We start from the raw sequence: 24,855 nt of genomic DNA on the forward strand, positions 1-24,855 counted from the left end.
TTTTTTCCGTCTTCATTGTGTTTATGGACGTTTCTTCCATCTTTACTTCCCCTTTACTCACTTAAACAAAAATTTAGATGACCCCTCTGGGCTGTTTGCTTTCATATGGGCTAATGGGAACGGACGCTAATTGAATGGGTCACTGTGTGTGTGTGTGTGTGTGTGTGTGTGTGTGTGTGTGTGCGTGTGTGTGTGTGTGTCTGTCAGGGTTAATTGAGGACTGGTGGGAAAATGCATCTTAGCTTCTGTTTACTCTGATGCTAACGGCTCCACAGAGACTTGTTACTCAGCCTAAAACAACAAACTCCCCGGTCCGTCTAACTGTACGTACATGTGGATTTCTTCAATGCATGTGCCACACACACACTGCTCCCAGTGTGTGTGTTTAACGCTGAGGGGATGACTGTGATCTGGAATAACAAACTACTCGGAGCCGCGTTCCCAGCGGTCTGTCCCCAATCCGACATTCCCAAACGCCAGGACAGTTTGAGATGTTGCGACGCTACTGAGAACCTTCCCTGAAACGTGTTCACAATGCAATAAGGACTTCCATAACATCGCAGTGAAGTTTGGCTGTGACCTTATGAAATATTAAAGGTGACCTATTGTTCTTCCTTGAACAGGTTAGGAGAGGTTCAATGTTCAATAATCCTTCTTGGGTAATGAGGTTTTAGTCTGATCAGTTCTTCCTGTTTTCAGCTCCATTCAGGATGAGATGCTTTAGGACGCTGTCACTTTAAATCCGGATAAGCTGCTGTTGGCCACGCCCCCTCCACGTGAAAATGGCTCCAAACAAATTGAATAAAATGAAATATACTTTATTGATCCTCAAGAAGAAAATGGTAATGTGTTGACAAGCTACTCCATCCAAGATGTTAAATACTAGCAGCTACAACCAAAAAGATCTAAAGTCAATAATAAAATATACATACATCGATGTGACTTTATAAGTAATTTAAATGACCTAAATATAAAATAAATAATATGTACCTGGAAATATGTTGGTCTATAAATAAATCTGTAAAAGAGTCCCAGAGATCTGCAATTATACAGCCGTACATCTTTGAAAAGCAGAAGTGGAGCCTCCTGCACAACCAGAGTAAGGTAAAGTATGATAGTTTTATTTATGTAGCACATTTTCAGCAACAAGGCATTTCAAACAAAACAAAACAAAAAAAAACTGAAGAAAAGCAAAAGAAAAACAAACCAACACCAAAAGTACTTCACAATTATAACCTTATAGGAGTTTCTCTAAGGGATAAGAATAAGTGATCCAAAATTATAAACTAATTGGATTTTCTCCAACCAACAGGAATGCAGGAGGCTCCACTTCTGCTTTTCAAAGTCGTACAGCTATATAATTGTGCATCTTTGGGACTCGTTTATAGATTTAAGAGGTTTCTGGATGGTCAGTCAACAACAAAACATGCAGCAGTAAAACCAGCTGACCAAATGTGCTGGAGTTCCACTGGGGTTTCTAGGTGATGGACAGGCTTGCCTGATGTTGCTAGGTAACGGCGCAGTGCGACTCAAGAATAGGGAAGTTTGTGAAACGGCTCCTTTTCCAGACACCAAAAGAGCTTTAACTTTTTCCTAAAAATATGGTTTGGTGTTTTTTTTAAAGTGCTTTGGTTGTTTTTAGAAGCAGCTTGGACCCAAATGGAAGTACAAAAATGTACTTCCAAAGTTATTTGGAAGTACAAAAATGTACTTCCATTTGAGATCACTTTAAAAAACAATGGAATAATATAATTTACGGGCATTATTCCAACATATCTGCCTCCGTTGAGTGAAATATTGGGTGAATTGAATGTTTCTGTCACTCTAGACCCCTACGCCATCGTGTCGTTCCTCCATCAGTCCCAGAGGACGGTGACTGTCCGCAACACCCTCAACCCCACCTGGGATCAGACGCTCATCTTCTACGAGGTGGAGATTTTCGGAGACCCCGATGCGACGGCGGCCTGTCCCCCCAACATTGTGGTGGAGCTTTATGATGAGGACTCATACGTGAGCGTCTGGTGCCTCCGTTTTAGCGCCTTGACGTTGTTTGTCGATGAACTCTGAACGTCTCTGTTGTTCTGTGATCGATCAGGGAGCGGATGAGTTCATGGGTCGCTGCGTATGCCAGCCGTCCCTCGCTCCATCGCCTCGACTCGCCTGGTTCCCGATTCGCCGAGGGAGTTCGGGCGCCGGCGAGCTGCTGGCCGCCTTCGAGCTCACACGTAGAGAAAAGGTCAAAGGTTTCCCCATCGCCACCATCACCACTTTTCTTTTATTCACTCTGTTTTACTCTATGTACGTCTAAGCTTCCTATTCAAATCCCCTGACTAAACTGTAAGTTTTACCAAAGATGGGAAATTAGGGTTGTTGTATTTGGACATGTATACATTGTGTATCACAAAGAGGGTGTGAAACATCTTTGTCTCTTGCTGGTTGAGTACATTTATTTACTTACTTATTAGGATTTCTATTAGTGGTCACTAATCTTCCTGTGGGCTAATTACAAAATTATTCAGTGTACCAAAAAACTAAAAAGAAAATAATAAGAATTACTAATTACTTTTTTTTATTAGAGGATTCATAGAAAAGAAGTTACTGAAACATTTTTTGCACTTTTTTTTTTTACACAGACAGTATTTCTCTCAATGAGGCAAACTGCGTTGATCTTTCACAGTTAACAATTAAAAAGCGTAAAATAATGAAAAACTGAGACAAGTAATTCATATTTGGCATCTAGTTCATCAACGAATGTTTGTATTAGAACAAAAATTATCAATATTGATCTGAGGTTCCTCAAGGCTTTGTTCTCTGCCCCTTTTATTAAACCCCTACTGCTCCCCCTAGCTGAGATTATATGCAATTACAACAGAATCCTTAAAATTGCAACATTAGAGATCAGCGTTCATCTAGTTTCTATGTGAATAACAACTGAAGCCTACAGAAACTTTGGTCTAACTATGGACTAAAATCAGACTTTTCCCATTTATCCCATTTTTCTAATTTATCCTCTCATTTCGTTTCCACAGCCAGCAGTTCACCACCTTCCAGGACTTGAGGTCAGTTCATCTTCACCCTCATAATCCCTAAAACAAAACTGCCATGAAGTTACTCCACTGTAGTTAAATATTTGCCATTTTTCTTTTAAGTTTCTACATTATAATCCAACATTTTCCTGAACACAGGGAGATGTCGTCAGTTCAACCCACGTACTGGACGAGGTAAAGCCACACAGTAAATCAGACGATACAATTTGCTCAGAAGACTTTAAATAACAGAAGAGAATAGTCCTGGACTTAAAAGACTGGATTTTAAGTCCAGTCTTAAAAGACAACTTTCAAGACATCTTTAAAAAGTCTTAAAAGTCCGTAATTTTTTTAAAGGCCTTAAAATGTCTTAAATTCACTAAAAAAATAGTAAGTTGGCCTTAAAAACAACAAAACTTTTTTGTGGCAGGAATATTTACCGCTACCTACCTCTTAATATACCCTTCTTAGCTAGCTAACTTGTTAGCATCTATTGTGAGTAAAGTGTAAATTTATCCTGTTGGCTGGATGAGGTTTATCTTTGCCACTGGTTATTTCTGCTGTCAACCAAACGATGCTACATTCCTTCTGTGCCAGAAAGCTTGATACTACTACTATATAAAAGATGCAAATGTCTTTTGTACATTTCTGTGGCGATACCAGTCTTAAAGTCTTAAAAAGGCTTACATTCATGTAAAATGAAGGCTTTAAAATGTCTTAATTTCAGTAAAAATGTAAGTTGGCCTGAAAAAAGTAAATCACAGGTCTTAAATTCTGTTGTTTAGTCTTTTATATGTTGTTTTTTTGTGAGACATTTCTGTCAGGCAAACTTTTGAGTCACTTGCAAACATAATAATTGTGATCTGTAACTCACGACATTTGTGGCTACCGCTAACTAGCTGCTAATATATGGTGATTAGCTTGCTAGTTAGCTTTTTTGCATCTGTCGTGGCTAAAATAAAAATTGTCCAGTGTTGTTAAGGGTTAATGTTGTTAATAAAAAGGTCTTAAACTGTATTATTTTTTGTTGGTGAACCCTGCAGTGACCCTGTAGTCAAGAATAGATAAACAAACTACTTGATAATGAAAAATTAAGTTAACGCCCTCTTCATTTAACCATCTCATCTGGAACATTGTGATTGAAGAAGAAACAATCATCTTGACTTATTTGTGTATTAAATTTGTTTCTTTATATATATATTTTTTTTTTCTTTATTTTTCTTCACTTTTGATCCCTCAGTTGATGTTTCCAGGATTCCTGTCTGAAAACCTGCAGCAATGGGTATAATTTTAAAATGCATGCATGAAGCATCAAACCCATCATTGTGCTTTTTGTCTTTAAATCTGCAGATAACCCAGCTGTAAAGGCAGCCATGCTAGCTTGCTCTTTGTTCTCTGTTAACTTGTGTTTTTCTTTTACTAATTTGTTTTGCTGCTCCATATATTTACAGTGGCAAATGGAAGCCTAAAGAATTTGCTTTATTATTCATTCAGGACAAAATGTGTGAATTCTTGTTAATAATTTTTCTGAAAATGTGATTATGTTTCATATTTTTAAATTAACCCAAAATTAACACATATTACAGGTTGTCTTTAGCCTTCCACAGACCATTTTAATAGATATTTTGAGAGATTTATTTGAAAAGAAATAGATTTTTTTTTATTAAAATGTCTACCATGAGCGTTGGTAACCTAACGTTTTCCATGCTTCAGCTAAACTTTGTCATTTCATGTTAGTAATGAAAAATCCCAGCAGTATTTGCATCATTGTAAGCAGCATACCTGCTGTGTGACGTACCTCAGGGTTCTGTCTCTGACCCACTGCTGTTCTCTGTTCCCGCTGGCAGCCAGACGAGTCGGACCTTCCCTATCCGCCCCCCCAGAGAGAACCCAATGTCTTCATGGTTCCCCAGGGGATCAAACCCGTTCTGCAAAGAACAGCCATCGAGGTACAACAACACAAATCAATTAGCAAAATGTTTTTATTTTGTTTACAAAGCTAATGTTTTTAGTTGTAGACAGATGCTTATTTTTGTTGTTGAAGTATTAGCAAGAATAAGCAATTTAGAGATTATGCATTATGTGGGGCCATGTGGAATAACATTTAGCAATCAATATCTTAACTGAGGATAGGGATAGGGATAAATTGTTAGAAAGAGATCAGCATCAAGTTTACAGCTAATCAGTCAAGACTAGCTCGGTTAGCTTAGCCAAGCTAGTCTTGGTTTAGCTAACAGCTAAATAGTGTCAAGGTTACAGCTAATCTGATTTAAGCCAACTGCTTCTTAGAGTCAGGCTAACAGCTACTGACAGTCAAGCTAACTGCTATATAGTATTAAGTTTACACTTACTCAAAGCTAACTGCTAAGTGGAGTCAAGCTAACAACTTCTGACAGTCAAGCTAACTGCTATATAGTGTTTACAGTTACTCAAAGCTAACTACTACTTGGAGTCAAGCTAGCTGCTAAATAGTGTTAAGGTTACAGCAACTTAGAGTTAAGCTAAACACTACTTAGTGTCAGGCTAAGTGCTAAACATCGTCATGGTTCCAGTTGCTCAGTTTACTGCTACTTGAAGTCAAGCTAACTGCTACTTACAGTGAAGCTATTAACTAAATAGCACCAAGGTTATAGCTTATCAAAGTTAAGATAACTGCTATTTGGAATCAGGCTAACAGCTGCTGACAGTCAAGCTAATGGCTAAATAGTGTCCAGGTTACAGTTAATCAAGTAATCAAACTACTAGTTCTAGATAACAAGACAATTTTAACAAGACAATTTCCCCATGTTGTAAGTGAAATAATCTGCCAATAGAACTAGTACATTTTGATCAAAATTAAGGAATTATTTAGTTAAAACAAGTCCCCATATCTTGCTGGTAAGTCACTTTTAAGTAAGTTTTGTCTTTTTCCAAGTGTAATAATATATTTGTGCTAGAAACAAGATTTGGTGTTTTGTTTCTAAAGTCTCCACTACTTCTCTAATTACCTAATAGCGTTGGATTATGTAGATACTTGTCTGTGTAAAAATATAAACGCTTCCTTCTCTTCCTGCGTCTCTGCGTCAGATCTTAGCGTGGGGCGTTCGAAACCTGAAGAGCTTCCAGCTGTCCAGCGTTACGTCTCCCAGCCTGCAGGTGGAATGTGGAGGCAGCGCGGTGCAGAGCTGCGTCATCCGCAGCGTGAAGAAGAAGCCAAACTTTGACGTCAACACGCTCATCCTTGATGTGGTGAGAGCACGGGGACAGAGCTAACCATACACAAACACAGAGTGTAATCAGAGCCCAGGCCCACTGCTTTCATGGCTAATGAGACCTCTGCTGTGATGTGGTTCGCTCCAGTCATTTATCTTCATCAGCTAAGCCACAATAATGGCACCACAGGGAAGGACGCTAGGCTTCCCTCCCTTTTTCCATGGAAAGTTCAGATGTTTTAGTAGAAAAGTAAAAGCGGCAGCCTGAGATGTTTCCAGCTCTGCTTTAACTTCATGAGGCTTCTGCAGATGCAGAGTGGAGGACGTTCCAGTGGCCACCAGCATGTACGCTAGATTAATATACAACATAAATGCAGGCCGCAGATTCTACTGGAAGCGCAGATACTTGCCAGATGGTTTGAAACTGGATGCAGATGAAAAATAAACTCTGAATTCTTGTGATAAAACAGACTTCAGTCTCAAATTATGAATGTTTTTGGATTTTGTTTTGTAAAAAAAAAAAAAAAAAGAATGTTTCATCTTCACTGATTTGACCGATGAACGAAAGAAGCAAAGAAACAAAAAGAAAAATAGTCAGTAACTTGTTCTTGTTTCTACATAAACAAAAGACAAATTCAAGAGTTTGAAGCAGGAATAAAATTAAATAAAAATAAATGTTAGTCGAAGTAGGGCTGGTTTCACTCTGGATTCACATTCACATTCAGTTAATGTTGAACATTTACATTAATTTTTATTTTAATAAACTTTATTCAGCCGAACGTGTCCATGACACCACATTTTTACAAGCCAGCTCTGTGGTACTGTAAAGCCGTGACAGTTTGCGCCATCTGATGATAAAGTTTTTTAATGAAAGTTACATTTGTTATGGAGAAATGGGCATAATTATTTACTCACAGGATATTTAAAGAACTTTGCACAATTAAAATAAGTCAAAAAAATCCAGACAGAGATTTGAAACTTAGGGTTTAATATTAATGCTAATAAAAGGAGACAACAGCAGAAACTTTGAATACACACATTTATAATTTCTGGAATTTCTAGACTGATTCATTTTGTTTTTAGCCAGAAAATCAGCAAATAACATAATTACTGTGGACAAATCTAATAAATAGATAATCTGTGAGAGGTGTGTCTGCTGTGGTTAATACAGGTAAACAAACACTTCAATTCCAGATTTTAAAGAGAATTTCAGATTAGGATTGAGATGTACAAACACCTAATTATTTTTCCATTTTATGTTTTTAATTTTATTTATAAACATTTCTTTTTTTACATTTTGGAAATATAAAAATAACTTCCCATGTTTCCATCAGTTTTCTGGTTATTTTCCTTTAGTGATGGTTTGATTCAAGTTAAAACTCCAAATGTTGTTATTTTAACCTTTAAAATGTTTGAATCGAAGTGCCTCAGATATACGGAGAGAAAGTTTTTAAAATTATTCATGCATAAATTTAGTGACGATAATATCAGATGGAAAGTGTTAATAAATGATTAAACTTATAAAAATAAAACTTTAATCAGCTAAAGTCCAACTTCCTATGTTCTGTTTCTTTGTGTAAAATGAGGATTCAGATTTCTCAAAATTGAAAAATATTCTGATATTTTCTGTAAATTTCATTATCACATAGCTCATCATTCACTCACATATTAAGATGTAGTTTTTTATGAATTTCCAACATTATGGAAAGATAGCAAACTAAAACTCTGCAGAAACGAAGGAATAATAATAAATTGAATTAATAGTGACAAATGTGCTTCAATAATTTAGTAAAACATCAACAAAACTTAAATCTGGCCTCCAGATTTAATCCCTACTTTCTCCTCACTCAGAGACTTTGTTCCAAAATGTTCTTAAGAGTTTAACAATATCAGAGTCTAAAGTTGATCCCCTCTGTGTTTTATTATGACAGCTTAAACTCGGGTATGGAAATTATCACATATTCTTTCCCCCTCAGCCTCAGCAGACGCAGCTCACGCTGTTTAATGTTAACAAGATTAAGGCCCTGCGTTTGACCACCGGCGTATGACAGCCTGAACCGGACAGTGGAAACATGCACACATTTTTCTGCCTTAAATTCAGCCCCAGAACTCGGTCCAAGCATTCACTGTTAACAATATTAGGGTTTAAAGTTGACTGCATAAGTGCTTTCTTATGCCACAGGGGCAGAGCAAAACGCCACATGCATATTTTCCTTAAATGCGACTCTTTGAAGAGTCAGACCACATCTCTAACTCTTTCAATTTAATGTGTTTCTTTAGCATCAGTGGACCTACTTAGGCCTCTTCAAAGCCAGAGAAGGTCAAAAGAATTACATTAACTGACTCATTTTTTTTAGGTATTTACTTAAAATGTTGCCCCTGAGGCTTTTTAAAGGAGTAACTTCTACAGGGAAGATTGTCAGACATCTACACTGCAAAAACACAAAAATCTTACCAAGTATTTTGGTTTAGTTTCTAGACAAATGTCTGGACAAATATCTTGAAATAAGACAAAACTAGCTTACCAGAGAGACAGAGGGCTTGTTTTAAGTCAGTCACTTCCTAATATTGATGAAAAACTACAAATTTCATTGGCAAATTTCACTTTTTCATCAATAATAAGGGATTATTGACTTAAAAAAATATCCTATGTCTTGCTGAAAAGTTGTAAGTTAGTTTTGTGTTATTTTAAGTGGAGTAAGATATTTACACTAGAATATAAACCTAAAAATACTTGGTAAGATTTTGTGTTTTTACAGTGTAACACATGCAAGTACAACACAGGCTGCACACAATCAGCTGCAAAGTTGGCAAACTGGCCCTCGAAACTGAAATACTTCATAAAGTACCAATTTAGCGGCGCTAACATTCAGTCTACAGTTTTTTGTTTTTATTCTCGATGTTTATTTTGAGATTATTCATAAATAATTGTCTGATCACTGCAGTAATTGATTAGCTGATTTAAACATCTGCTCTACTGATGATCTCAGAAAGGTGGTGTGTAGGTCACTTTTTCTTTTATTTTTCAACTGAAGTACATTGAATTCCACAGCACATCCACATGTTAAGTTGTCAAAGTCAAGCTAGCATGGCTGACCTACTTCCCTCTCCCTCCCCATTTTTTATTAACACTTTCCTGACCTTATCTAGTTGTCGAGAGCACACATTTTCAGTTTGAAAGCATAATTTCATCTCTTTGTTCTCAAAATGTCTGCTCTCTTCCAAATATTCTTCGTGCTCTCTCAAATTTTTGTGTTTGCGCTCAGATTTTCTCCTCTGCTCACTTACAAATTCCTCTCTATCGAAACTAAAATCTTCTAGTGGGTCGCTACTATCAATTTAAACCCCTGTAGCAAACATTGTTTCCCTGACGTTGCTAATTACTATAAAATCAGCTTTATGCTGATGATATCGTGTTTTGTTTCTAACTTATCTTTTTAATTATAATGCAGACATTTAAAGTCTCTTCTTGGTTCCTTGTCAACAGAGACTTCCCCGTGAGGAGCTCTACATGCCACCCATCATAATCAAAGTCATTGACAACCGTCAGTTTGGGAGGAAGCCGGTGGTCGGTCAGTGCACCATCCGATCGCTTGAGGAGTACCGACGCACACAAGAGGAGGAGCGAGCAGAGGAAGAGGAGGAGGAAGGGGACGGATGGAGACGTAAGAGAAAAACTTCCTTATGGTCAAATACGAACATCAGATCTGTGATAAAATGTCCCCAATTTGTGTTTCTGTATCAAGGCGAGACGCCAACGTTGACCTCTGGGGAAGTCTTTGTTGACATTGATGATCAGGAGCCGCTTGTTCCTGACCAGGTAAATCCAACCTGCTAACAAGCTGAAATCATCACTAAAAAAGCCTTTACTCATCATTTAGCTGCACTTTTCTTCAACAAATACAACAAATTTACAATATCAATCAAATTAATAACTTCTCTAAGGGTCATGCCTTGTTGAAAATTGTCCTTTTTAGAGTTTCTATCACAATTTTTCCACTTCCATCAGTTAAAAAAAAATAAAATAAATTTAATTGTGGAAAAACAGACACCAGGACATATTGGAGATTTTTATAAGGAACATTAAAAATGTGTTGGATGTTTGGAGCATTCTTGTGGCATTTTCATTTCACTGTAATATACCAGAGGAGGGAGTAAGAGCTTACACAACTCACACCAAAATCTGCTTTTGATGTTTAATTTTGTCTGTAAAATCCATCAAAACCTCATAAAAATACACAGCGACAATGAAGCTTTAATAAGAATTCAAATTAATTACTTTTTTTTGGTCCCGTTTTGAATTTGTCCCCTCAGAGCCACCATATATTCAAATATCACCGTCATAAATGGCATCTGAGAACCGAACCCTTAAGGAGGAACAATAAACAGAGTTAAACACTGAAATCAGACTTTCTTTGTTTCTGTTTAGTTGTCTTCACTTCAGACTCTGAGGTATCAAACCTGGTATTTTATCTGTCGTTAAAACTACTTTTACCTGCAAAAACACAGACTATCACCACATATTTTTGTATAGTTTCTAGTTAAATTATCTTAGTACACTTTAATTAAGACAAAACTAACTTACAGGTAACTTTTCAGCAAAATATACAAGCTTGTTTTAACTAAATGAATCCTTAATATTCCACTTTCAGATTACTTCACTTATAACAAGATATTTTTCCCATGTTATAAGCGAAATAATCTGCCAGTTGAACCAGTACCTTTTATCAATATTAAGGAATTATTTACTTAAAACAAATTAGATATTTGCATTAGAAACTAGACAAAAAAATACTTGGTAATATTCTATGTTTTTGCTGTGAAACAGAAATTAGCGAAAGTCTCAATAGTTCAGTGACAAAACTTTGCTCCTAGCCTGATAGTCTGGTAGACTCTGTTCGATTGGAGTCCAAAGTTACAACATTTGTTAAATTTTCAGCTGCTGATGTGTGATTTCACTCTGCGATGTCTGAAACGGTCCAAACTAATTAAAAAAGCTGTTCCCCTCCTCGCCTGTGGGGGCGCTGCACCAAAATCCTCTGAGAAAGACATGAGCACAACTTCCTTCTTCACAAAATATAAACAGAAATGGAATATCGTCAGATTTGAACAATTGTAGGGTTTCTCTTTTGTCTTTGGTAAAGGACCATGAGCCATTTCTCCCTCTAGTGCTAGACCTGTGCATTTGTTTTGGTTGCATTTACCCAGAATCCCCTGCAGTGTAGTCCACTTCCTGCCTTTGAAGCGGCCTCTGGTTGGCTTGGCGTTCTCATCTGCATTCAAACTGCCCCAGAGTTCACTTCAACTGAACCAAAATTTAATATTTTAGGTTTGATTGCACATTCACACTTCACCAAATGAACCAAACTTTCTATTTAAATGAACTAAAGTTCAGTTGAAGCGCACTGGGATGGTGTGAATGCATCTTGAGTTCACTATTTTCCTTTCTCCTCTTTCTTGTTTTTATCTTTAAGCTGCTTTTGTTTTATCCCTCCTTCCTTCATCTCTGCTTCCAGTTACACTTTTCTAAATTTGCTCTTGTATTTTACCCTCATTTTTATATCCATCCTTTCTGGACTTTTCCGTCTCCCCAAACCTCCTTCAGACGATTATCAGTCCTGCTTCCCAATCCCCATTTCATTCCTAATCTCTTCTTTCTTTGTCTTATTGCTGCATAAAATGTTTTGTGTTTGTTTTTTTTTCCCAGGCACACATTTCAGCAGTTTCAGTTTCTATGTCTTATGAACTTTATTATCATTTTTGTTGCATGTTGCAGTCTTATCAGCCTCTTCTTCACCTCTCAGAGCTCTCTGGTTGTTTCTTCTCCTTTCTGTCCAATCCTGCTCCACATATTTCTCCTTCACATCAGGACACTTTGCCTGAACTCAGCTTCATTTCCTGGGCGTTAAATCTTTGCCTTTATGCTGAAATAGCTCTCAGGATTGCAGGGAGCGTTTCAACACTGACCTCTTTCACGCCTCAAACCTCACATTTTCCATCCTCTTCAATTACATTTGTCTCATTGCGTCGGAGAGGGAGTAGCAGGTTTTAATGTGTGCCAACATGGGAGGTCCAGAAATGTGCAGCGTGAGCTAAGAAGCATAAATCACTCTGAGGGTTCACGGAGTCTAAGCAGGGTGTCGAAATCAGTGTACACTCCCTGACATTAACGACCTCGTCCAATTAAAGCGCCCCGACATCAAAACAGCGGAGCGGACACAATGAGAGCAACCAAACCAGACGATAAATCTGCGGTTCCTGCTGAATGTTCCTCATGTTTGAGGATTTAGAAATCTGTAATTTGGAAACAGCTGTGAAGTCTAGCAGCTGGTCAGCAACCTCAATAATAAGCAGCATTGTTTTTAATCTGCACGGAAAAAGCAAACAGGGGCAAGAATTTGCAACGTTTAGCATTTTTCTACCTGGTGTTTTGTTAATTTATCACCTGTTGGAGTCATTATAGAGTGGTTGGATACGCAGTGTGTCTTCTGTTGGTTTGGATTGGTTTGGTTTGCATAAAGCGTCACTTTAACAGGTGAAAACTACAAACAATAGAAAAAAAATTACTCTCCATTCTCACTACAAAGTAAATTAAGTATCTAACAGATAACTTAACTTGCATGTTCAAAAATAAAAATTAAAAACAAAAAAACTGCAACATCCACCCTAACAACACAACAAAATCAGTAAAACATAAACAAACTAATTTGAACAGAAAAAAAATTCCAACTGCACCATTTTTTGGCAATAAGTTCATGTTTTTTTGACGTATGAAAAAGGAGCCTTTTGAAACGTTCCTCGACAGGCGCTCTGCTGTTACCTAGCAACATCAGCGAAGCCCAGTGCCGTTACGTAGCAACCCAAGCAGAGCTCCAGAACATTTGGTCATCTGGTTTTATGCGCTGTACAATGGCTGCTGGAAAAAAAACAAGTGTTTTATTGTTGACTTACCATCCAGAAACCACTTGCTGGATTCTTGTTGGTTGTGCAGGAGGCTCCACTTCTGCTTTTCAAAGATGTGCGGTTGTTTAATTGTGCCTCTTGTTTGCAGCCATTTTTATGTGTGAGTGTGAACATTGAGAATACTTACATTTAAAGTGACATGCCCCCCTAAAACACAACTGATCAGACTAAAATCTTGTTATCCACGAATGATTTTGTGTAAAATGTGTAACGAACAGGTTTTGTAAAGACCACAGACCTATCCTAAACAAGCTGTTCAAAGAAACATAAAAGCAGATTTTAACTGATCCAGACTCACTTTTATCAACTTTCTATCAACATGTAGCTTAAAAACATTTCTGTTGTTCCATTTGGCTCGTTGGCTTGGAAACCTGTTCTCACTGTTGTCGTGTAGCGCTGTTGTTAAAGGCTCTGAAGGTCAGCTTGTGTGCAGCTCTAACCGTCTAACCTGACAGTTTGTGTTTCCTGTGTGTTTTCTGTGCTTTTGCATGATTTCCTGCAGTTTCCAGATGGAGCCAGTTCGGCTATCATTAACCTCTCGACCTCTAGTTCCAGCCTGCATGTAGGTAACAGACTCATCCTTTAACACGTTCATTCATTCATTCATTCATTCATTCATTCATTCATTCATTCATTCATTCATTCATTCATTCATTCATTCATTCATTCATTTAATGTCTTGTTCTGTTCCCATTACTCTACAGCCCCTTACAAAAGTATTTACACCCGTTCAGCTGATTCACATGTTGCCATGACAACCTGGTGGAATCTGGATCCATACTTAATTTACATCTTACCTAAATATGATTTTATTCTTTTTGTGGCGTCAAAGTAAAGCAGGCTAAAACGACACCACTGGTTTCTGATGTTTCTCTGTGAAACATTTTTTGAAAACCGTCTTCCGTTTTCCTTCTATCTCACAAATATGTGCTAAATTGTGTTTGTGACTTAAATTCCTGAGGTTTGTGGTTGTAACAATGGAAAATGTGAAGCACTTCTTCAAAGGAAGCGTACATACTGTTTTATCACAACTCTGCATCATGTTTACAGCTGCAACTAACGATTATTTTAGTAATTAATTATTCTGACGATTCAATGGACAAGACAAATGTAACCAGTTTTTCATACAATATTAGAAATACATAATAAGATGCGAACAAAAGAATCAATCAGTCCTTTTTAAATGCTAAAATTTATATATATTTTGTACAGTTTTGACTTTATTACAACTCTGAAAACTGTTTTTTCAGCAAATGGTGGTTTTTGAACCTGTATACGTCAGTTAATGATTGATCAATTACAAAATAGAATTACAATTATTTTAAAAAAATGACTTATCACGATTAATCTGATTACACATGATCAGTCTGATTAATAACAATTAATCTTGATCAATCGGATTGCCATGATTAATCGGCTTAATCAATAACAATCCGATTAGTCACGATTAATTGAGTTAATCTCGATCTGTCTGATTACTCTTGAACAGTCTGATTAATCACGATTAATCGTGATAATCTTGACCAATCCGATTAATCGTTTCAGGCCTAATCATGGGTCTCCAGATCTGCTCTCACTGGCAACAAATAGAGGATTTCTTCATTCTTACTTGTCAGAAATGCACAGTAAAGTATTTTCTAACTGAGGCTGATGGATGTCACTGGCCTGATGTGGAAGGAATTCACAGGAACGTTTTAAACCCGGGGTTTCGGTGAGCAACGCGCTCCGATCTGTGCGGTTTGACACCCGATCACTGATTTGCACGTTGCATTTTCTTATTCTGAATCTCAAAGCCGGGTCGGTTTAAAGACTCGCATCCAGTAGTTCCTCACTCCATGGTAATTGGGGGGGTTATTTCTTTCTCTCCAAACAAAGATATTTGTTTTATTAAGGGGACAGATATTGAAACCACTCAAATTAAAGGCTCGGCTTTCTGTCTGCTCGGGGCCAAAGTCAACAGAGCTGCTATAGATCCTCTGTACCGCAACTCCCTGAGCGCCGACAGTTACCACAAGGAATAAATGAGAGGGAGAGACTGACGAAAGGAGAGGCAGGAGCGACTGAAAGAATCAGAAACGATTCTTTGAGTGAAAGGAGGAAAAAGGAGGGAGGGTAATGTCGCACGGCACCAACGAAATAAACCTGGCTCCTTCACGTTTGGGTCAAGACCAGAAAAACGGGGCTGATGATTACCACATTACTGCAGCGAAGCGGACTGCACGGCTGCTTCCAGTCGGATTCGGTTTCAGCTTTGGGAAAGTTTGAGGAGATCAGCTGTCAGTGGCATCGCGACCTCACAAACAGGCACATCTGAGACGGAAAAATGTCACGTCTCGTCTGCCTGACGCGAGTTGATGACAGTATCCGATGCTTTGCACATAATGTGGTTTCTGATTCGTCTTTTCTTTATTTCTCCAGGTGAAAAAATGTGGTCAAAGTGCACCTCTCCATTCCCATAAACTCCCATCAGAACTGTTCAGGTCTTGTGCCAACAGGCAGTCAGATCGGGTTAAAATCCCACTTTGAAAACGTTGTAGTTTTCCTCAGCTTCCATAAATCCAGAGGAACTAACCGACGTGGCTTCATGCCAGGCGACGTTGTGGCATTTTCCTGTTTCTGCAGGAGGAGGTTCTGGGGGGAACACGCATTTATGGCCCTCTAATGACACTGTGACCAGAAACAAGATGTCAAAATAGCTTACTAAATCATTACTGTTTTTCTTGTTCTGCTAATCACGGCTGCAGACTGATGTAAGCTGCTGCCCGCCTCCAAAACTCTGAGCGCTGCACATATTTTCTGCCCAGAATGTCGTTCAGATGTGTCCGTGCAGCTCTGGGTGGTGCACCGCTTTTAAAAGTCCACTGTTAGGCATTTGGCTTACAAAGTCTATGGTTAAATTGTTTGGCTAATCAGAAAAACTTTATTTTCTCTACAGGATAAAACAGGCGTCAGAAAAAATCACAATTATATATTATTATATAATCAACAAGCCTGTTTCAAAACGTGTTAGTTACAAATTAAATATTGCACTTTACTTTAGTTAAAAAATGGCTGCATACACAGCTGTTAAAATTCAATAAAAATTCAAAAATACTTTGTTGATCCCAAAGGAAAATTGAATCTTGTAACTAATTAATTCAGATTCTTCAAAGAGTTATCGTAGCAGTCTGTATTACAGCGACTCTGAAGGAGTCTCTGACTGAAGATACTCAAGACAAAGTTATAAAGTTAGGTTACTTTATAGTGTGGAAGATCATAAGCAGCTTGATAAGCTTCATTTAATTGAACTTATGTATCTTTTATAGAGACAAGTTTTGGCTATTAACAAATGTCACACTTAAACATTTATAGTCCAAGCTAATTTCCAATGTCTGTCGCGAAAAACTCGGCTTCTGGTTTAATAAAACAATTAAAAGTCGTGCAAGATTTGAAACGCAAAGCAAAATGAAGACATAAAACTCACTAAAACCCATCAAAATGAAACAACTTCTATAAACTTCCGACTAAGTAACGTCACACAGAATGGAGCGTTACCATGGAAACTGTGGCTGGGCAGTTAGAAGGGGCGGTTACCATGGAAACAGAATGTGGCGCTAGAGGAGGGACATTACTAACCAGGAAGTCCAACTGATTTCTCAATCCACACTTTATTCAGCCTGGGCAAATTTACAAATAAAGCCATTAATTACTTACCTGTTGTAAACACGCAGAGATCCTGATATATATAGACTGTAAACAGCTTTTGGATCTACAACATGGCAGCAAATGTGAGTTTAGTTTATTTATTTCAAACATATCCACCCAAGCAAACTATTTACTTGGTGCTTAATCCTGTTCACGCTACAAAAAAACACAAAATCTTTCCAAATGTAAGATTTTGGTAAGATCTTACCAAAATCTTGGTCTAGTTTCTAGTATAAATATCCTACTACACTTAAAATAAGACAAACTAACTTAAAAGTAACTTTTAAGAGAGATATAAGGGCTTGTTTTAAGTCAGTAACTCCTTAATACTGATAGAAAATTGGCAGATTATTTTGTTTATGATATGGGAGAAATGTCTTCTTACAAGTGAAATAATCTAGTACTTTTAAAAATCAGTATTAAGGAATTGTTCTCTTATATCTTGCTGAAAAGTTACTTAGAAATTAGTTTTTTTTTCTAATTTCAAGTGGAATAAGACATTTCCACCAGAAACTAGATACAATTACTTGGTAAGATTTTGTGTTTTTGCTGTGCAGGGTTAAATTCCCGTTTATTACTAATATATATATTTTTAAATGAGCTAGAGAAGTAAGAATCTGTTGAAAGTAAGTGGCAGTTTCTGTAAGAAATCAGCAGTTTCTTCTTCCAGTCTTCCAGTAGTTGAAAATATGGTATTTTCTGTTTTCTAAAAAATATGCTAGTCGGCAGCATGAGACTAAAGCAGCAAATGGAAATGCAGCGTTGGGATTGAACCGGTTCTGTGTAATGTCAGTCAGTGATCGCTAAGCAGAAACTTATTTATATGAAAGATGCCACAGATTCTTACTTGAGGAATGGTGCTCTGCCTTCAAACCACAAGCAAGCAAACGACAAAAACAGGCCTGCTGAAAAATCTTCCCACTTGATTCACATTCTTCTCTCTAAACTGGCTGTTTTTTTAGCTATTCTGCCAGAAATTCTGCAGACTTTGAATAGTATTAAGTATTAAGTGATGAAGAGATTTCAAGGAAAGGAACATCTCTATTGTTAGACTTTTATGATTCACAGAAGACAATTACCGGAGTTTCACCAATGTCTGTAAATTCAGGCTTTTTAATTTTATTGAAAACACTTAAAAAAAAGTCAATTTAATTAAGGAATAGCTAATTTAATTTGCAAAGACAGTCTTGGGAAGAACTACAAAGCCATTTTGGAACAATATGTAGCCTAATAGAAAATATTTAAAACGTTATGCCAATATGTTTATACTTGAAGATAACACATACTTTATTGTTCCCTAAGGGAAATTTGTTGTAGGCGGTGGAAAAGAGACTGCAAAACATACAAACACAGTACAAGAGAGACAGAAATGTCGCAGTGTGATTGGAAAAGTGCTGTTTAAGTTCAGTCCATTTACCATAACGCCAAAGAGCAAAGGAACAGGAACTGGTTCACATCCCAACACAACTTCATAGATGGTTTAATTTTCATGAAGTAATGAAAATTAAGTAAAATGATATATAGGACAAATTAGAGAACAAATAACTGAATGAATAATCAAGTTTTATTAAGAAGGCAGATGGAAGTTGTAAGTTATCTTCATTTAAAGTGGTTGTTATTACAACAAATAGGAATGTAGTGTTTATTGGTTTCAAAACACAATGCATGAGCCAAACCAAGCGCCAACACTGAATCTAATTATGCTGCCTGGAAAAAAGTCTGTATGATCTTATCTTGGACTCCTAACAACTTAGGTTTGCATAAAGAATACAAAGGTTTTTGCTAGGCTGGAACACAAGTAATCAACTAGGATTGGTCACATTGGATTAAAGAAAATTATACATCAAAATAATGTCAACACATCTAATGTTGCCAACAGATATTTTATGTTACTCATTTAACTTGATAAAGTCTTCTTTAAAGAGAAAATATGCGTCTAATAAAGTGGGTGGCCGATATACATTAAATAAAAATACATGAATTAACCCTAAAAATAAACTACGGAGCAATAACTCAAAATGAGCAGCTAACATCAGTTAGCAGTTGTAAAATCAAACAGCTAAAATTCACAGTATTAATAAAAAAACATTGCAAACATTGTAAATGATTAAATTTGTCGAAAATATCCGGTAAAGTATAATACTTAACACAGAGCTGACAGTTACCGACGGCAACAGAGAAAAGGGGGAGGAGCTGGCAGTTACTGGTTGCTATGACAACCACCAACTGCCAAGAGCAACTTGACAGAACTTGAATCACCAACAACTTCTTGACTAAACAAACTGAATTCAAAGAATAAGCAAACAGATTTTGACAAACTTCACGTCCATACTGTTAAAATAAAACACGTGCAAGCAGCAATTCATAAATGTATAAATTGGAATTTAGAACTCAAATTTAGTGACCCGATTGCTGAAACGGAGCACCGTGTCGTCGGAACTTCGCCTCCTCACTTCGGTTTCTGATTGTTTTCCGTTTCGCTGCAGCCCTGCGCAGTTTCCAGATGTTTTCGGTCTCAAATAATCAGATTTAAATGATATTGTTTTGTAATTGGGTGTTGAGCCGAGCCTTGTGTCTTGCTACACAACAATCGGCCGCAAATGCAGAGCTGTGCCCTGACCGCTGACCCCGCAGTGGATGGGGTTTCCCCATAAAAAGCTTTTATGAAGCGGCTCAGAGCTCTTATGTAAATCCCTGGCACTGCCAGGCTGCTTCGGTTACCCTGGCTCTCCCTGCGGGGCGTAATGACTGGCTGCAGACCACACCGACACCCCGGACCGACCGCCGCAGGCCGAGTGTGCGCACGCTCGTTTTCCACAGTGTGTACTTAATCCGCGTCGCAGCCTGGAGCGCCCCGGCGACGGCTTTAATCTGTCTGAACTTCGCCTGGCGGACCGGAGCGAGCACACCCCGAAACGACGGCGCGCGCACTCTCTGGCGCCCCTGTCATCAGCGTTTGGCAGCGGCGGCACACAGAGGGCACATTAACGCGCAGCAGACGCTCCGTATGTGTGCTGAGCCCCACGTGCGGCTCCTTTCCACGCCATGACATGCTGCCGCTTTGGAAAAATTAGGAATTTCATAGTGTTCCCTGCCCTACTTGTGCTTCCAAGTGATTCTGCGTGTGTTGGAGTCTGTGGGAAATATGAGAAAGGGGATTCCACACAAACCTGCCCCTCTATAAGAGCACTTTTGTTGTACGTTAATGCACAGAAAGCGGAGCGAGCTGCATGCGTCACCAGTTTGAGTGTCCCTTGGTGGGTTCAGGGCTGCAGGGTGGAGACTGATTGCATTTAAATATGATGGTTTTTTTCCTTCTATCACACAAAATGACAGCTTTTAAATCTGTGAGAAAATAATGTGAAGGCACTGCAAAAACTCCTACCAAAAACTCAAGATCTAGTTCCTTTGTGCACTTAAAAAAGACAAAACTAACTTAGGAGTAACTTTTCAGCAAGATATCGGAGCTTGTTGTTTTAGGTCAATAATTCTTGGATATTGATAAGAACAACTAGTTCCAGTGGCAGATTATTTCACTTATAACATGGAAAACATCTTACTATAAGTGAAATAATCTGCCACTGGAACTAGAACTTTGTTTTTATCAGTATTAAGAAGTTATTGACTTGAAACAACCAAAATTAATTGGTAGGATTTTTTTGTTTTTGCAGTATTTGACAGTTTTAATGGATGCACAATGATCTGCAACATATTCAAATTCCTTAATACTGAAGAAACAGGTCTAGCTCCACCAGCAGATTATTTCACTTATAAATTGGGAAAAATGTCTAGAAACTAGAATTTTTTCATCAATATTAAAGAATTATTTACTTAAGCTCCTATTTCTTGTTGAAAAGTTACTTAAATGTTAGTTTTGTCATATTTCAAATGTATTAAGATATTTGCACCAGAAACTAAACCAAAATACTTAAGATTTTCTGTTTTGCAGTGAATCTGCATATATTTCAGGATATTTTGCACCTATTCAAGCTATCAGAACAAATATAAACACTGAAAAAACACAAAATCTTACCAAGTATTTAATCTAGTTTCTAGTGCAAATGTTGAAATTAGACAAAACTAACGTACAAGTAATTTTCAGTAAGATATACAAGCTTGTTTTATGTCAGTAATTCCTTTATATTGATTAAAAAGTGCTAGCTAAAACTGAAATTATCTTCTTCTGTATTTTATGTTTTTGTGTCTTTATAATGGCATTTGAAATGTTTTAAATCTTTTATGTCCCATTGGTCATTTTAAATACTAAACGAACTCTGATTTGATTGGATTGGAAATAATCTGCCAGTGGAACTAGACATTTTCCCATTTTACAAGCTAAAACCTCTTGTTCCACTAACAGATTATTTCACCTATGACTAGTACATGTTCATCAATATTAAGGAATTATCTACTTAAAGCTCCTGTGTCTTAAAGTTACTTGTAAAGTTAGTTTTGTCTTATTTGAACTGTATTAAGACATTCGCAGTAGAAACTGGGCCAGTTTTTGCGGTGCGATTTTTTGATAGCTCAGCAGTTCTTGTTGCCAAGGTGAGCAGATCATTTTCTGAACTTGATCAGCTCTAAACTTGATGACATCCCCGCTCGTTTCAACTCATTATTCATCTCTGAGAAATCACATTAAATGAATCAAAACGACAACCATCCAGGCCTCGACATTTCCAATCGGAGATCTGAGTTTCACCCTCTGAACAGAAGGACATTGTAAGACCTCGGCATGACTCATAGCTGTAATAGTAATACTTTAACAACCTTTACTTTCATGCCAGCAGTCATGTTGTAATAGAGGGATCACTTCATTTTTCTCCCCTTAATGGTGCATGTTTTTATTTTAGACTGAAATCCTTAATGTATTACGTGAATGAGGAATATCTGCTTACAAAGTGTTTGATTTTACAGCTTCAATGTGTTCAAAGTGGGATTATTCCTAATCCCTGTTTTGTTTTCTTTTTTCCTGTTAATACGGACACTAGATGTTACAGTGGGTAAGTCTGTGTGTTTATAAGACTAAAACTGTTAAATATTCAAGAGGGAACACACTGTAAAACAGCAGTGCAGCACTTGTATTTATCATCTTGCATATTTATTGTTTTAAAATGATTTGTGAAAGTAGTATTATGGAAAAGAAACTGTTAATGTGAACATCACTCAGTCGGGTTTATTAAAATAATGTGCATGATATGAGAGCCACAAAATCAGACACTCTTGAACAACCACAGTCAAATGCTAACAGTTAAGCTAACAGGTACTCAGAGTCAGATTAAAAGTTATTTATATTGTAGCTAACAAATACAATCTACAAGTATTCAGAGGCTAATGAGTTGTTAGGGTGAAGATAACAGCTACACTATTAGGCTAACGGCTACTCAGACTGACGAAAACGGCTATCAGACTGAAGCTAGCAGCAACTCAAGCTGAAGATAATGGCTACTGAAGGTGAAGCTAATGGCTGCTCAGTCTGGAGATAACAGCTATCAGACTCAGACTGATGCTAACGGTTACTCAGAGTCAAGCTAACGGCTACTCAGTCTGATGCTAACGGTTACTCAGAGTCAAGCTAATGGCTACTCAGTCTGAAGATATCAGACTCAGACTGATGCTAACGGTTACTCAGAGAGAAGGCAATGGCTATTTAGAGTGACGCTAACGGTTACTCAGAGAGAAGGCAACGATTACTCAGAGTGAAGCTAATGGCTACTCAGAGATAAGCTAATGGTTACTCAGAGTGAAGCTAATGGCTACTCAGAGTGATGCTAATGGTTACTCAGAGTGAAGTTAACGGCTCTTTAGTGATGCTAACGGTTACTCAGAGTGATGCTAACGGTTACTCAAAAACCGTTTTTACTGAGTAATTTTTCTTCATAAGTGATATAATCTGCCAGTGGAACTAATACTTTTTAAATAAATACTAAATAATTGACTTAAAACAAGCTCTTATGTCTTGCTGAAACTGATGCATTAAAACATTTAATGTACAAAAAATTCTTGGTAAAATTTTGTATTTTGCAGGGTATCTCTTATTAGTTTTCTGTCATTGATAATCAGACAGTAGGAAAAATAAAGTATTGAAAATAGCTCAATCGTTGTATAAGAAAAAGTACAATTACCATTGTCTTCATCCATAAACAGTTGGATTTCTTTCTTTCGTTCTTTCTTAAAATATGGTTCCTCTGGTGCACATGTTGGTTTCCACCCACTTCCCATTGCAGTGTTGCCCTTTTCCATTGCATCAAATCTCCATATACCATGACCTTAATGCCATAGAGCCACCAGAGACAGTTTTTACTTCTGTTGACGTGAGTTGGCCAACTCCGTCTTGCTATGTGATCACTGGAAAAATCCTACACAGCTCTAGAAAGAACAACAGAAGTTAACACAGGACCTTCAATATGTTTGAAAAGTCAAAGGTTTTTGGAGAAGTTCAGCTGTCAAGCAAATTCAGACTTAATGATTATGCAAAGCCCTGTTGGACCAAAGACGTTTTGGTGATTGAAGGGATGTCTGCATGTTGAGATTACATCAGTCAGCAACACAGTGAGGAGAAACCGGGGTTGAATTCAGGTCTGGAACTCCAAAATGTGTATTTTGGATTGAAGGACATTCAGGGAAACCAAACAAACCCCATCTTGCATAAGAGACCTTGAAAAACTTCACATAAATGTAAGAAAATACAGACTTTCTGCTGCACAACCTCTTTAGTACACCACCTTCCCCCTCAATGTGACGTTTTCTGACTCTGAACATTTGGTTTCAGGGAGAGGAGTCCATGGATTGGTGGAGTAAATTCTACGCATCCATCGGAGAAAAAAACAAATGTGGGACTTACCTGGAGAAAGGCTTCGACACCCTGAAGGTGAGTGAGAGTTAACGGCTACTCTGAAAGAAAAGCCTGAAATGAAACACTAAGTCATCTTCCGATTGTTCCTCCTGGAAGGTTTGAAATGATATAATCGTTGAATTACATGGTTTAAAACGAATGATTATTTCTAAATGAGGAGCAGCACCTGGTTGGTTAGTCTGCAGCTGTAGCTCATCTGCTTTAAGGTTCCTTTGTTCAGGGATGATATTCAGTACCTTTGTGGTAACAAGTTTTTATTTGAGTTGCTCTTGTCATTGTCCCAAAAAGGCATTTTCGGCCAACGACTGACTTAATAGTTTCTTTCTTTTTGGACCATTTTCTGTAAAGTAGAGATGGTTGTGCATTAAAATCCCAGTAGATCAAACCATCTTGAAGGACATTATCACCTAATAAAGCACCTGGTGATCGTACTCGGCTGGTTTATTTTGCTCACTGCCCTGTTGTTGTCTGCTCGTTGGCTACAGACAGTAGTTCCCATGCTCTGTCGTTCAACGTCATCGTGATTCATCGAAGTGGATCCTTTCTCTGATCACAGCAGTGGGACAGATTCAAGGAAAAAGGCCACTCTCTGATGTCACCATGGTCTGAAACAAGCGATCACAGTGTCTGCCTTTGTCCCAGGAGTGTCCTTTCTCTTGCATCGCCCACGCTGTGTTCAACCTTCATCCAGATTCTCTTGGTCCAAACGATGACCTTCCCCTCCACCAGGACTTGAGGCATGGGTCGCTCTGCTCGTCTGGTTCCCAAACAAGTCATTTATCAAATCAGATTCTCCAATATTTTCCTCAAAAGCAGTCTTGTTTTTTAACCCTTGTCTTGTTTTTTAACCCTTGTCCGTTTGTTCCAGCATCATTGGAAAGCTTTGGTTTTTGCACATGAAGTGACTCTGATATGTCCTCACCACTAAGCTCTTATTTTTAGACAGATCTTAACATAAGTAGTTAAAAGCACTGGAACAAGGGCCAACTAAAAACTCAACAATGATCCCATTTACCTGGAGTGTACTTCCTAATTCAGGAAGCCTAATAGGTGAATTTATTCTGCCCAATGAACATTTTTGCGGCGTGTCAAAACTTTCACTTCCAACACCACTGACATTTTGATGGAAATGGGC

The 24,855-nt window shown here is 37.7% G+C and overlaps 1 protein-coding gene across 11 annotated transcripts in view; it reads left to right on the forward strand.

Moving 5' to 3' along the window:
* dysf (dysferlin, limb girdle muscular dystrophy 2B (autosomal recessive)) overlaps window positions 1-24,855 on the forward strand; it is an 86,205-nt gene that overhangs the window by 35,597 nt on the left and 25,753 nt on the right. For 4 of the 11 annotated variants that reach the window (XM_016679727.1, XM_016679728.1, XM_016679731.1 and 1 more), the window contains 12 exons: window positions 1,829-2,010; window positions 2,096-2,236; window positions 3,030-3,059; window positions 3,186-3,221; window positions 4,267-4,308; window positions 4,874-4,975; window positions 6,093-6,254; window positions 9,705-9,882; window positions 9,964-10,037; window positions 13,683-13,742; window positions 21,856-21,867; window positions 23,637-23,735. In XM_016679727.1, the coding sequence (XP_016535213.1) occupies window positions 1,829-2,010; window positions 2,096-2,236; window positions 3,030-3,059; window positions 3,186-3,221; window positions 4,267-4,308; window positions 4,874-4,975; window positions 6,093-6,254; window positions 9,705-9,882; window positions 9,964-10,037; window positions 13,683-13,742; window positions 21,856-21,867; window positions 23,637-23,735 (1,118 nt within the window). The remainder of the gene's footprint in view (window positions 1-1,828; window positions 2,011-2,095; window positions 2,237-3,029; window positions 3,060-3,185; window positions 3,222-4,266; window positions 4,309-4,873; window positions 4,976-6,092; window positions 6,255-9,704; window positions 9,883-9,963; window positions 10,038-13,682; window positions 13,743-21,855; window positions 21,868-23,636; window positions 23,736-24,855) is intronic. The other 7 variants (XM_007568192.2, XM_016679735.1, XM_016679736.1 and 4 more) reach the window with 4 other exon arrangements.

Source organism: Poecilia formosa, unplaced genomic scaffold, assembly GCF_000485575.1.
Source record: "Poecilia formosa unplaced genomic scaffold, Poecilia_formosa-5.1.2 Scaffold218, whole genome shotgun sequence".
NCBI lineage: Eukaryota > Metazoa > Chordata > Actinopteri > Cyprinodontiformes > Poeciliidae > Poecilia > Poecilia formosa.